The following is a 14721-nucleotide window of genomic DNA, read 5'->3' on the forward strand; positions in this document are numbered from 1 at the left end:
TTATCTTGGCACCTCCTGGATGACGAGTCATCCCTGCATCCTGTCCACTGCCCTGGGTCAGAAGCACGCAAGACACATCACACCCATAGTAAGGCCGCCTCATAAATTCAGCGACCCCCCCCCCCCCTCCGTCCCCTCATGCAGAAAAGGAGAAGATGGGGGAGAAATCCCTTCGGGCTGCGTCAAATTATTTCTCATGCATACTACCTCACCCCCCATCCCCCACCCACTCCCCCCTCATGCATCACAGCATCATCCATACACAACTCGTCTCCATTCATCCCTATCTTCTGTTCTCTCCCATCCTTCCTCAACAGACATTCCCCTCTTCACCAAAGCCCCCTTAACCCCATCCATCCATCTCATCCTAGGACGTTCCCTCATGTTCACTCCCTCCACATCTGCCTTCCATACCTATTACTAGTCTTTCTTCATTCATTCTTTCCATGTGTCCAAACTATCCTAATACTCTTTCATCAACCCTATCTCCCAACTCCCCCTCCACCCCTGTTCCCCTCCTCACCTCCTCATTTCTCACTCTATATAGCCTAGCAACCCCTGTCATACTTCTCAGACAATGGGAACAGTATTTCCTAATGACTGCAGGCCAGCCTCTAACATTAAAGAGTGTTGTCGCTTTGGGCATATAGGTGCATTACAGAAGTTTTTATGATATTGACTGTATATAATCATTACCCCAGATAGGGTTAAGAAGTACTGAAATTTAACTTTAACAATTTTCTCATAGGAAATCCTTTAAAGTTTTGAAGATTGGAAGTTCTGTAAAATTATTCAAGATGAGTGAAGTTGAAGACCGCATAAAGCGTTGGTCAGACAGATGGGAAGAAGGCTCGACAGGCTGGCATAAGGAAGATGTAAACACCATGCTTTTAAATCATGCAGACAAGCTACTAATGGGACCTGAGCTTAATGTCTTGTTACCCCTGTGTGGCAAGACCATTGATATGAAATGGTAAGTTTATCACCATGTTCTTCATTTGGAGCTTGTGAAAGTTTTGTAATGACTGGTTTGTTAAGTTTTATTTATTTATTTTTGTTTTTATTTATTTATTTCTAAGTTACTATATCTCTGTGTTCCTTATCTAGTACAATTTGTTACAATTACAGCCAACAAAAGTATCTTGAACCCAAGTCCTTTTTTTCTCTCTCTCTCTCTCCACACACACACACACATGGCGCTGTGGTTAGAGCTCTGGCCTGCCACTACGGAGGTCCGGGTTCGATCCTCGCCCGGGGCTGAAATAATATCAGTATCGCAGCGCTGAGGGGTGTTACTCCAACTCTCGTGGGCGGGGAGTTGGGGGTGTGTGTGTGTGCAAGGTCATAGCATTACCCATAGATCGGACCTACGAGCTCTGAGCTCTCTTCCAGGAGGGAAATAGCTGTCGATCACGAGTCCAACACGTGATCCAAAAGACCAAGTGAAAAGTGAATACACACACACACACTTTCAACGAATGGACGGCTTGAAGAACGTTCTGAAGAAAAGTGCAAATTGTGGATCCCAACGCAAAGAGAAGTGCCTTTTTGTATTTGCAGGGTGGGGGGAAATTGCTCGTGGGGTAGTGGGAAAGTAAGGAAAGAGGAGAAGGGGAGGGATTGCTGGGGAAATGGAAGGTAATGAGGAAGTAGAGGACTTGGTCCAAATAGACCGCCGTAAAGTAAACAAACGACCACAAGACGAGCTGGAGGACGACGGAATGTCTAATAAGAATGTAAAGATTAGAAGTATAGATAGGAACAATACAGTAGAAAGTGATGAGAATATTTTCAAGGGATTTAAAGAGAGTGGGGGGGACACAAACCCCCCCCGACTGACAAGACTAGAGAAGAAGGTTGATAAGGTGATCGAGGACTTGGAGAGTAGGTTAGGTCATATGAACACCATTTTACAAAGGGTTGAAAGATTGGAAGAACTGGAAAAGGCGAATAAAAACTTAACTGATGAAATAGAAGACCTAAAAAGACAGTTAAAAGAGGTAAAGGTGGAGAATGAGGAATTGAAGAAGAATAGTAAAGAAAACAGAGAAACGATAGCTAAAGAAAGTAAAAATTGGAAGAAAACCCAAGAAGGAAATAAGGTTTCATTCACTGACATAGTCAAACAGCAATTGAAAGAACATACTGAAGACTCAGTTATTAAAGTGATGAGACAAAAGGAGAATATAGTAAGGGATTTAGCAGACAAGAAGAAATGTATAATTATATTAGAGAAACACAACACAGATAGAACCACAAGAATCAAAGAGGAAAATGAAAAAGTAAGCCAATTACTAGAATCAGTTCAGGAAGATGAACCAGAAATTATGAAACAAATCGAAGAGAAATTTAGACTCGGAAAGTATAGCACAGACAAGACCAGACCAATTAAGATTAAATTCAAGTCACAAACAACGGCAGAGAATATCTTATCCAAAACAGGGAAACTAGCAACAAGTGAACAATACAAAAAGATATGGATAAAAAGAGAAATGAATAAAGAGGAAAGAGAGGAAGAAAAGACTGGAAGCTAAGGCAAAAAACGAGAACAGAACGGAGTCAGAGAAAGAGAGATTCTATTGGAGAGTAGTGAACATGAAACTAAGGAAGTTCGACATACAAAAGAAAAACATAAGGGAAACAGAGAACACAATGGAAGTGGCAGAAAACTAAGAGTGTCTTACACAAATATAGATGGATTAATAACAGGATTGAATGAGCTGAATGATTATTTGAAAGAAAAAGAACCGGACATAATGGGAATTGTAGAAACAAAATTAAAAGGCCCACTACCACCCAACAGTGTAGGACATGATGCATACAATTATTGGATTAGAAACAGAGAGAAAAAGCAAGGGGGTGGAGTTATGTTCCTGACTAAGAAGGATATAAACGTGAAAGGTGTCATATATGGAAAGAATACAGTAGAGATGATTATGATAGAAGTGGAAGACAGAGATAAGAAGAGCAGAAAATTTGTGATCAATTATGTGCCTCCGAAAACAGCCTCATGGGAGGAGAGTGAATATAAAAGTATGTTAGAGGACACAAAGATAGCATTAACTAAAATAATGGAAGACGGAGGAAGAATAGTTATGATGGGCGACTTTAATTGCAAAGAAATCTGCTGGGAAGAAATGACAGTAAAGAGTGGTGATGACTCATGGGGAAATGCTCTACTTGAGATGATTACTGACCATTCAATGACACAATGGATACAAGAGAACACTAGGTATAGAAATGAAGAAGAACCATCGAGACTAGACTTAATAATTACATCTGAACCTAGAATAGTGGACAAGATTGAATATAAAACACCAATAGGTAAAAGTGACCACATATTGATTGAACTGGAACTTAATGAAGAAAAATATATGAAAAGAAATGAACAATATCGAAAAGGAAGAATGATGTATGAAAAAACAAACTTTGATAAAATAAGAGAATTCTTCCAACAAGAAAACTGGGAAGAAATATACAAAGAAGAAACATCAGTGGAAGAGAAATGGAATATTTTGACAAAAATTTACAAAAAAGGAGTGGAAAAGTATGTCCCAAGACAAAAACAAGAAAAAGAATATGTAAAATGCTGGTACAACAAAAGTTGTAGGGAGTTAAAAGACAAAAGAGACAAAGCCTGGACCAGATGGAAAAAAGACAGAAGACCTGAAAAATGGAAAATATATACTGGTTATAGAAATGAATATGTACAAAAGTGCAGAGAGGAAAAAAGAAAATATGAAAAAGATGTTATAGAAAAGTGTAAAGATCAACCAAAACTATTCTACAGATTTGTAAACAATAAACTGAAAAACAAACAAGACTTGGAGAAATTAAGACAAGGAGGAGTTGAATACACTGAGGAAATGGAAATGGCAGAAATTATGAACAAACATTTTAAATCAGTGTTTACAAGGGAAAATATACAACCTGAAGAGATTGAGTGGAAAGAAAAAGTCCCCCCTATGGAAGAAATAGAAGTAACAAAGAATGAAATATTGACACACTTGGGCAATTTTGATGTCAGAAAATCGCATGGGCCAGATGAAATAGCAAACTGGATTCTGAAAGAATGCAGGAATGAACTGGCAGACAAAATACATAGCATAATAAGCAGTTCCTTAAAAGAAGGGAAAAGTTCCAGAAGATTGGAAAAAAGCAAATATAGTACCTATATATAAAGGAGGAAATAAAGAAGAACCTACCAACTATAGACCAGTCTCTCTAACAAGTACAATAGCAAAAATTTGTGAAAGAATTATCAAAAGTAGATGGGTAAAATACTTAGAAAAAAACAACGTACTAAATCCAAGGCAATTTGGATTCAGACAAGGACGATCATGCGTCACCAATTTAATATGTTTCTATTCAAGGCTAATAGATATAATACAAGAAAGAGATGGATGGGCTGATTGTGCATTTCTAGACCTAAAAAAAGCTTTTGACAAAGTACCACATAAGAAGTTGCTTAAGAAATTAGAATATGAAGGAGGAATACAAGGTAAATTGCTAAATTGGATGGAAGACTTTTTGCAAGAAAGAAAAATGAGAGTAGTGATAAGAGATCAGCACTCAAAATGGAATGAAGTAATAAGCGGTGTCCCGCAGGGAACAGTTCTGGCCCCAATAATGTTTGCTATATATATTAATGATATGGATGAAGGAATTGAAAGCTATATGAGCTTCTTTGCAGATGATGCAAAACTACTGAAAAGAGTGAAAACTGAAGAAGATTGTGAATCACTACAGAGAGATCTAAATAAAGTACAAGAATGGAGTAGGAAGTGGGAGATGGAGTTCAATACAAAAAAGTGTAGTATAATGGAATTTGGAAAAAGCAAAAACAGAATAACAGGATCATATAATTTGGGAGAAGAAGGAATAAAAAAAGTAGAAAATGAGAAGGACCTGGGAGTCATTGTTATGAATAATATGTCACCTGAGAAACATATAAATAAGATTTTTGGAGAAACTTATAATTTAATAAGAACAATCAAAGTGGCATTTACATACCTGGATGAAGAAATGGTGAGGAAAATCCTAATCACCCTGATAAGACCAAGATTGGAATATGCAGCAACGATATGGTCACCAAGTACAAAAAAATGTATAAAAAAACTAGAAAGAATACAAAGAGCAATCACAAAACTGGCACCAACACTCTCAAAACTATCATATGAAGAGAGACTACAAAAACTACAGACACTAGAGCAAAGAAGAGAGAGAGGAGATTTGATAGCTATTTACAGAATCATGAAAGGCATAGAAATTACTGATAGAGAGAATCTGATAAAATGGGATGACAGAAATACAAGAGGACACGGAAAGAAAATAAAAAAAGACAGCTATAGAAGAGATTTGAAAAAGAACAGCTTTCCTCACAGAGTAATAGACAGTTGGAACAAGTTAGATGAGAAAGTGGTGTGTGCAAAAACAATACATGAATTTAAAAATAGTTTAGATAAAATGAGATATGAAGACGGGACCCCACGAGCATAGCTCCCCTTCCCGTAAAATACAACTAGGTAAATACACACACGCTTACGTCGGACAGGCGGCGAGGATTGACGTCCTGAAGAAAAAGTGAAATTTTCGTGGATCTCAACGCAAAGGAAGTACCTACTGTATTTGCAGGGAAGGGGATTGCTCGTGGTGTAGTGGGAAAGTGAGGAAAAAGGAGAAGGGGAGGGATTACTGAGGGAAATGGTAGGAAATGAGGAAGGAGAGGACTTGGTCTAGGCAGGCAGACGCCATGTAAACAAACGCGGGCCGGATCAATTTAGTGACGATGAAGGGTCTAACAAAAATGTAAAGATTAGAAACATAGATATGAGTAGCACAATAGAAGGTGAGGATAATAATTTCCATGGATTTAATGAGGGGGGGGGGCGGATACCAACCTCCCCCGACTGGCAAGACTAGAGGAAAAACTTCAACAAATGACCGAACATTGGGAGAGTAGGTTCGGTAGAATGTCAAAAATTGCGCAAAGGGTTGAAAGATTGGAAGAACTAGAGAAGGCGAACAAAAACTTAACTAAGGAAATAGAAGAACTAAAAAGACAGTTAAAAGAAGTTAAAGAGGAGAATGAAGAATTAAAGAGGAATAATAAAGAAAACAAAGAGGCTATAGCTAAAGAAGCTAAGGGTTGGAAGACAATCCAAGAAAACAGTAAAGTTGCATTTACTGACATAATTAAACAGCAAATGAAAGAACAAACTGAAGACTCAGTTATTAAAGTGATGAGACAAAAGGAGAATATAGTAAGAGACTTAGCAGATAAAAAGAAATGTATAATTATATTAGGAATGGAAGAGAAACACAACCCAGATAGAACCACAAGAATCAATGAGGAAAATGAAAAAGTAAGCAGATTACTAGAATTAGTTCAGGAAGATGAACCTGAAATCATGAAACAAATTGAAGAGAAGTTTAGACTCGGAAAGTATAATACAGATAAGACCAGACCAATTAAGATTAAATTCAGGTCACAAACTACGGCAGAGAATATCTTATCAAAAACAGGGAAACTAGCAACAAGTGAACAATATAAAAAGGTATGGATAAAAAGGGAAATGAATAAAGAGGAAAGAGAGGAGGAAAAAATGAAAAGACAAGCTAAGGAAAAAACGAGAACGGAACAGAGTCAGAAAAAGAAAAATTCTATTGGAGAGTAGTGAATATGAAAGTAAGAAAATTCGAAATACTAGAGAAAAACAAAAGGGAAACAGAGAACACAATGGAAGTGGCAGAAAACTAAGAGTGTCTTACACAAATATAGATGGATTAATAACAGGATTGAATGAGCTGAATGATTATCTGAAGGAAAAAGAACCGGACATAATGGGAATTGTAGAAACGAAATTAAAAGGTCCACTACCACCCAACAGTGTAGGACATGACGCTTATGATTATTGGATTAGAAACAGAGAGACAAAGCAAGGGGGTGGAGTTATGTTCCTGACTAAGAAGGATATAAACGTGAAGAGTGTCACATATGGAAAGAATACAGTAGAGATGATTATGATCAAAGTGGAAGACAGAGATAAGAAGAACAGAAAGTTTGTGATAAATTATGTGCCTCCAAAAACAGCCTTGTGGGAAGAGAGTGAACATAAAAGTATGTTAGAGGACACAAAGATAACATTAAATAAGAGAAAGGAAGATGGAGGAAGAATAGTTATGATGGGCGACTTTAATTGCAAAGAAGTCTGCTGTGAAGAGATGACAGTAAAGGGTGGAGACGGCTCATGGGGAAATGTTCTACTCGAGATGATTATTGACCATACAATGACACAGTGGATACAGGAGAACACTAGGTATAGAAATGAAGAACCATCGAGACTAGACCTAATAATCACATCTGAACCTAGAATAGTAGAAAAGATTGAATATAAAACACCAATAAGTAAAAGTGACCATATACTGATTGAACTGGAACTAAACGAGGAAAAATACATGAAAAGAAATGAACAATATAGAAAAGGAAGAATGATGTATGAAAAAACAAACTTTGATAAAATAAGATAATTCTTTCAAAAAGAAAACCGGGAAGGAATATACAAAGAAGAAACAACAGTGGAAGAGAAATGGAATATTTTGACAAAAATTTATAAAAAAGGAGTGGAAAAGTATGTCCCAAGACAAAAACAAGAAAAAGAATATATAAAGTGCTGGTACAACAAAAGTTGTAGGGAGTTAAAAGACAAAAGAGACAAAGCTTGGACCAAATGGAAAAAATACGGAAGACCTGAAAAATGGAAAATATATACTTGTTATAGAAATGAATATGTACAAGCGTGCAGAGAGGAAAAGAGAAAATATGAAAAAGATGTCATAGAAAAATGTAAAGATCAACCAAAACTATTTTACAGATTTGTAAACAGCAAACTGAAAAACAAACAAGATTTGGAGAAATTAAGACAAGGAGGAGTTGAATATACAGAGGAAATTGAAATGGTAGAAATTATGAACAAGCATTTTAAATCGTGTTTACAAGGGAGAACATACAAACTGAAGAGATCGAATGGAAAGAGAAAGTCCCCCCCATGAAAGAAATAGAAGTAACTAAGAATGAAATATTGAAACACTTGAGTAATCTTGATGTCAGAAAATTGCATGGACCAGATGAAATAGCAAATTGGATTTTGAAAGCATGCAGGAATGAACTGGCAGACAAAATACATAGCATAATAAACAGTTCCTTGAAAGAAGGAAAAGTCCCAGAAGATTGGAAAAAAGCAAATATAGTACCTATATATAAAGGAAATAAAGAAGACCCTACCAACTACAGACCAGTCTCTCTAACAAGTACAATAGCAAAAATTTGTGAAAGAATTGTCAAAAGTAGATAGGTAAAATATTTAGAAAAAAAAACGTACTAAATCCAAGGCAATTTGGATTCAGACAAGGACGATCATGCGTCACCAATTTAATATGTTTCTATTCAAGGCTAATAGATATAATACAAGAAAGAGATGGATGGGCTGATTGTGCATTTCTAGACCTAAAAAAAGCTTTTGACAAAGTACCACATAAGAAGTTGCTTAAGAAATTAGAAACTGGAGGAATACAGGGCAAACTGCTTAAATGGATGGAAAACTTTTTTCAAGGAAGAAAAATGAGAGTAGTGATAAGAGACAAACACTCAAAATGGGATGAAGTAATAAGTGGTGTTCCACAAGGAACAGTTCTGGCCCCAATAATGTTTGCTATATATATTAATGATATGGATGATGGAATTGAAAGTTATATGAGCTTCTTTACAGATGATGCAAAACTGTTGAAAAAAGTGAACACGGAAGAAGATTGTGAGTCACTACAAAGTGATCTAAATAAAGTACAGGAATGGAGTAGGAAGTGGGAGATGGAGTTCAACACTAAAAAGTGTAGTATAATGGAATTTGGAAAAAGCAAAAACAGAATAACAGGATCATATAAATTGGGAGAAGAAGGAATAAAAAAAAGTAGAAAATGAGAAGGACCTGGGAGTCATTGTTATGAATAATATGTCACCTGAGAAACATATAAATAAGATTTTTGGAGAAACTTATAATTTAATAAGAACAATCAAAGTAGCATTTACATACCTGGATGAAGAAATGGTGAAGAAAATTCTAATCACTCTGATAAGACCAAGATAGGAATATGCATCAACGATATGGTCACCAAGTACAAAAAAATGTATAAAAAACTTGAAAGAATACAAAGAGCAATTACAAAATTGGCACCAACACTCTCAAAACTATCATATGAAGAGAGACTAGCAAAACTTGAACTACAGACACTAGAGCAAAGAAGAGAGGAGATTTTATAGCTATTTACAGAATCATGAAAGGCATAGAAATTGATAGAATCTGATAAAATGGGATGATAGAAATACAAGAGGACACGTTAAGAAAATCAAGAAAGACGGCTATAGAAGAGATGTGAAAAAGAACAGCTTTCCGCACAGAGTAACAGACAGTTGGAACAAGTTAGATGAGAAAGTGGTGTGTGCAAAAACAATACATAGATTTAAAAATAGTTTAGATAAAATGAGATATGAAGATGGGACACCACAAGCATAGCTCCCCATCCCGTAAAATACTAGGTAAATACAACTAGGTAAATACACACACACATATATATATATATATATATAAATTCATTAACACATGAAAAGAATTATGGTAGTGTAACATATGAGTGTAAATTACTGTGCTAGGTGATGCAGGGAGAGAATGATACAAAGTTTAAGCCATGCCCTTTATTCTGTGGAGAAAGGACTACACACATGTGTGTTGGCTGGCCTGAATCAGAAAGGATACTACTACCTGATTCGACCTCACACAACTTAATGACCTCTGGGCACACCAAAAGGTAACATCCCTCTGGCTGGGACAGAGTTGCCAGACATGGCCCGGAATTGTGGTTTTGGTAGCATACAAATGTCTTTCTCACAAGTGTAATATGGCCGTAGCCCAAACATAAATATCCTGAAGCTGAAGGCTAGTTCTCCTTACACATTCTCACCAGAGGCTGCTCATCCACATCCCGTGATTATACACCTATGCCTCAATATGTTCTTGTGGGGGACTCTGTTCACCACATTAGCATGACACAAATTAAGATGGGGAGGAGTCATCTGACTCAATCTTTGGATAAGGCGAGTAGGTTACCTACATGGGAATCTGCTGACCAGGGGGGAAAAAAAGAACACACAGATATCATAGACCATTGTTACCATGATTTAACTAAAGGCTTCCCCTGTATGGATGGGTACCACTAGGCCTCAGCCTCTTTCCCTACACCTAATTTTTAACCTCTGCACACAGTGAGCAGTGTTGGCCACACTGTGCTTGTTCCTCTTGTCTAGTCACTATTATTTCATGTAATTGTGAGTGAGTCTGGACACCTTGGATTGGAGATTTTTTTGCAGGGAGTAAGTTGACACCTGTCAGATCCAGTATCCTAAGCTTAGCCACTTTCCTACCTTTTTTTTCCAATTTTATAAATATATATATATAATCACACTTATCCAAGCTCCTCTCATTTCATTATTCCAATATTTCAATGTATATAAAATTTATATATGTATATATAGAGAGAGAGAGAGAAAGAAAGAAAAAAGGGAAAGAGATGAAGAGTGACTAACCTGTCAGATCCAATATCCTAAGCTTGGTGACTCCTCAATCTGAGGGCAATACCTCTGTGCCCTTGACCAACCTCTGATTTGCCCCTCTGACTGAAGCTTCCCACTCCTTAGCCTCTGTATATTTTCCTACCTAGCTTGACCTCTCCTATTTGGGTTACTCATGGGGATGCATATTAATTCTATGTTATGGAACCTACATAATCTTCTCTTCCTCTCATTTGTATGCATAATTTTTGTGGATATCCTACTAAAGTGTGGAACCATCTTCTTGGGTTTGCACAATTCTCCTAGCCACACTGATGGTATGTTTTGGTGCAAAGCAAGGGGGGAGCCTGGCTGTGGTACTTGTTGCTAACCATACTACATGTTTGTGACATAGGCTCTGGGAAGGGGGAAAAAAGGAAAGAAAAAAAGGGGTATACCCTGTGATTTACAGTTATTTTTAATCAACCCACTGAACTTATCTCCAGATGTCTTCCATAAATATCATTACAAACCATGCATATATGAAAATACCAGCATTACAGTTTTACTTCTCGTAGCTTTTAGTCGGTTTTAATTTCCATTTTAACTCACTTTTCAACTTTTTTCAGTGCTATGGTGGTGCACTGATTTTTATTTTGGCTAACCCTTGATTATTAAGTTTAGCATAAGGAAGAACATAGTAGAGAGGTTAAGATTATCTTGTTTAACCACAGTGTCACAGTGATTTATTCCACATATTATTTTGGCTAACAACAAAATTCAGCAGTATAGGAAATACCACTGTAACTAAATGTGTATCCTCTGCTTTGAATCAACCAGTGAAATAACCACTCTGAAAACAAATGGAATAATAAATGCCCCCCCCCCATTTATGTCATGAACTAGACTGTATTTGAGTTGTATCAAATCTCGGCTGAGATCAGTGCGGGTCCTACAATCCAGATGCTAGTACAACTATTTGCCTTTTTATAGGATCAATTTAGTTTCACTGGGGGTGAGAAAAGGTGGAGTGCAACTAATTAATTTACATAACTTATAATTTGACTTTTAACTTGCAATGAAGTTGGGTGTGAACAGAATGCGAGTGCAGGAGTCAGTGGCCAATGCCCACGCTTCATAACTAATACCACAGCCACATGACACCAGTGTCAGGCACAGGTGCCTATGTATGCCAATATAGCCTGTTCCATCACTATTTACCCAGCTCCACACAATCTATTCATCATATTGTGTAAAGAAGACTCACAGTTTATCAACCACTAGTTATCTAATACAAGAAAGAATACAAATAACAAAAGTGATGACTCTGTATCATCATCCTGTTTACATGCCCTCTGACCTCTGAGGGCAGGAGGTTTCAGTTTTGTACTCCTCCTCCATTGGCTTGCAAGTCTCTTGCAACTGGACAACCTGAATAAGTGGGTATAGCTTGTGCCTTCCATCATGTCATGGAGATAGACAAGAAACATTATTGGTGCAAGCACTGAACCTTGTGGAACTCCACTCATTACTACTCTCCAGCTTGACATCTTATCCTTTACTACTATCCTCATGTATCTTCCCTTCCATGGTGAGGGTCACAAGGATGGATAGAGTGAGAAATGTAGAGGTGAGGTAGAGAGCAGCATAGAAACAGACAATAATCAAGATTGGTCAAATAATACTGGGATAATTTTGACATATTTAAAGTGAGTAAAGAAAAACTAAAAATAAAAATGTGGAAGGCAGAGTTGGATGGAGTAAACTTGAAGGGAAGATCAAGATGGATGGATGGATGGGGTGAAAGTTGCACTTGATGCAAGAGGAACATCTCTTGAGCAGGGGAGAGACGAGGAAGGGGCGATGAGTGATTGTGAATAGATGAAGAAATGATGCGATTCAGTGGGATTTCTTCTTATCTAATCTGTATTTTCTCAAATGGATGGCGTGGGTGGGGTGGGGAGTTCACTATGAATATATTTATATACCAGTGGCTTTTCCCCCTTACAAGGGGGGTAGCCAAGTTGAAAGGCTAGTACCCTGTCATAGACTGAGGTTCCAGTTGAGTTGATATATTAAACTCACTGTAAATTAACAGCGTGTTTATATAGTTCCTGCAATATGGGATCTCAGATCTCGATCGCCTCTTTAAGAACACATCTACTGCACCAGGATAAAAAAAGAGTTTGCACACATACGTATAAGAATATTTACTGAATTGAATACTACTTACGAAATAATGGACAGAGGAGCGGCTGCGGGATTATCTGGCGTGGGTGCCTGCACCCCCGACTTTATACTCCAGCCGCACAACACCGGTGCCACAGCCCGAGTGCCAAATTAACTATCATACATTATCCTATCTCTATTTGCACAACTCCACACACCACTCTTATCCTTTATTCATGCGTGGAGAAGGCTCACAATGGATTCCCTAACTAACATCTTAATGTATAAGACACATGAGGTAGCAAAAAGGGGAGAGTACTACTTGGCCATCTTCTTCTTGATTAATGTTGCCCCCTTAACCTTGGCTGGAAGACGGCGTCCCTTCTGTAGTCCTCCGCCGCTTGTCCGCGCGTGGTTTCGCGCGCGTTCTAGGTCACGGTCCCAGGGTACAAGGGCCCATTGTACTAGCGGCCCCGCTTCGGTACAGGTCCAACGCCTTTTGCAGGCATCCATCACCGTGGAGTGAAGCCGCACACAAAGGGGTCCATTGTTCGTCCACACCTACCCATAGGGCTATGGGCGAGAGAGAGCCAAGGGGGGGAGGTACCGTCACCCTGGCGCCACTCCATAATTGGAGTTGTACTGTAGGGCTCCCCGCGGATTGCTCACTAGAACACACTAAGCATAAAATCACTAATGGTTACATTTTAACATAAGTAAGCATAATGAACACCTATGTCACATCGCAATGTTAAGACGTGACATATACCCCCCGTAACCGGGAAAAAATGTTCAAACCTGTGAAGCGAGGGTTGGACATTTTGTATCTGGGCGCGACAAGGCATCAGCAATTATGTTGTCCTTCCCTGAAATGTGCCTTAAGCTTATATCATGGCCCTGGAGAGCCAGGGCCCACCGGGCTAACCTATCACTTTTAGTTTTTCCATCTACAATATACTTTAGAGGGTTATGGTCACTAAGAACTACTACTTTACCATCTAAAAATACTTGAAATTTCTTCAGTGCCAGCACGAGGCTGAGGGCCTCCTTCTCGATCGTGGAGTACCTGGTTTGATAATCCTTGAGGACCTGAGACATAAACGATACGGGGCGCATGGAGCCGTCCCTCTCTTGGGCTAGCATGGCGCCAACAGCGACTTGGCTTGCATCGCACAGGATGTAAAATGTCTTACCGTGGTCAGGAGCTATCAAGACAGGGTGACTTGAGAGGAGCCTTTTGCAGCCATCGATAGCGGCATCTGCGCCCTCATCCCACCTGAAAGGCTTGCGAGAGAGCATGCGGGTCAAGGGGGCAGCCACATCAGCGAGATTTGGGCAGTACCGCCGATAGTAGTTGACGACGCCCATGAACCGGCGGATCCCCTTCTTTGTCCTCGGTATCCGGAATTCCGCGATGTCCTTCACCTTGGCTTCCAGCGGAGAGATACACCCCTGGCCAACTTGATGGCCTAGGTATTGTATCTTACTCCTACCAAAGGAGCTCTTCTTGAGATTTACTGTGAGCCTAGCTCGGGCTAGCCTCCCGAGCAACTCCCTCAGACTGTGGAGGTGATCTTCCCAGCTGTCGGAGAAAACGACTATGTCATCTGAGTACGCCCTGACACCGGGCAACCCCTCGACTATCCAGTTGACCAAACGTTGGAATGACGCTCCACTATTCTTCATCCCAAAGGGGGTTACCCTATACTGAAAATGTCCATGAGGAGTTACAAAGGCGGATACCTCCGAAGCCCTGTCAGTGAGGGGAATCTGGTGATATCCCTTCATCAGGTCTAATTTGGACAAGTATTTGGCCGCCGCAACTTCCTCAATGAGATCATCAATCAGCGGGAGAGGATAGGGATCAGCTTTGGTTACAGCGTTCAGAGACCTGTAGTCAACACATAACCTCCACTCACCTCCAGGCTTTGGTACTAACACCGCGGGGGAAG

The 14721-nt window shown here is 39.0% G+C and overlaps 1 protein-coding gene across 8 annotated transcripts in view; it reads left to right on the forward strand.

The window, feature by feature from the left end:
- Positions 1 to 14721, forward strand: part of LOC143019943 (thiopurine S-methyltransferase-like) — a 39941-nt gene that overhangs the window by 11418 nt on the left and 13802 nt on the right. For all 8 annotated transcript variants that reach the window (XM_076175942.1, XM_076175947.1, XM_076175941.1 and 5 more), the window contains exon 2: positions 749 to 973. In XM_076175942.1, the coding sequence (XP_076032057.1) occupies positions 798 to 973 (176 nt within the window). In that variant the 5' untranslated portion in view covers positions 749 to 797. The remainder of the gene's footprint in view (positions 1 to 748; positions 974 to 14721) is intronic.

This window comes from Oratosquilla oratoria, chromosome 38 (assembly GCF_046742065.1).
Source record: "Oratosquilla oratoria isolate Oo_2021 chromosome 38, ASM4674206v1, whole genome shotgun sequence".
NCBI lineage: Eukaryota > Metazoa > Arthropoda > Malacostraca > Stomatopoda > Squillidae > Oratosquilla > Oratosquilla oratoria.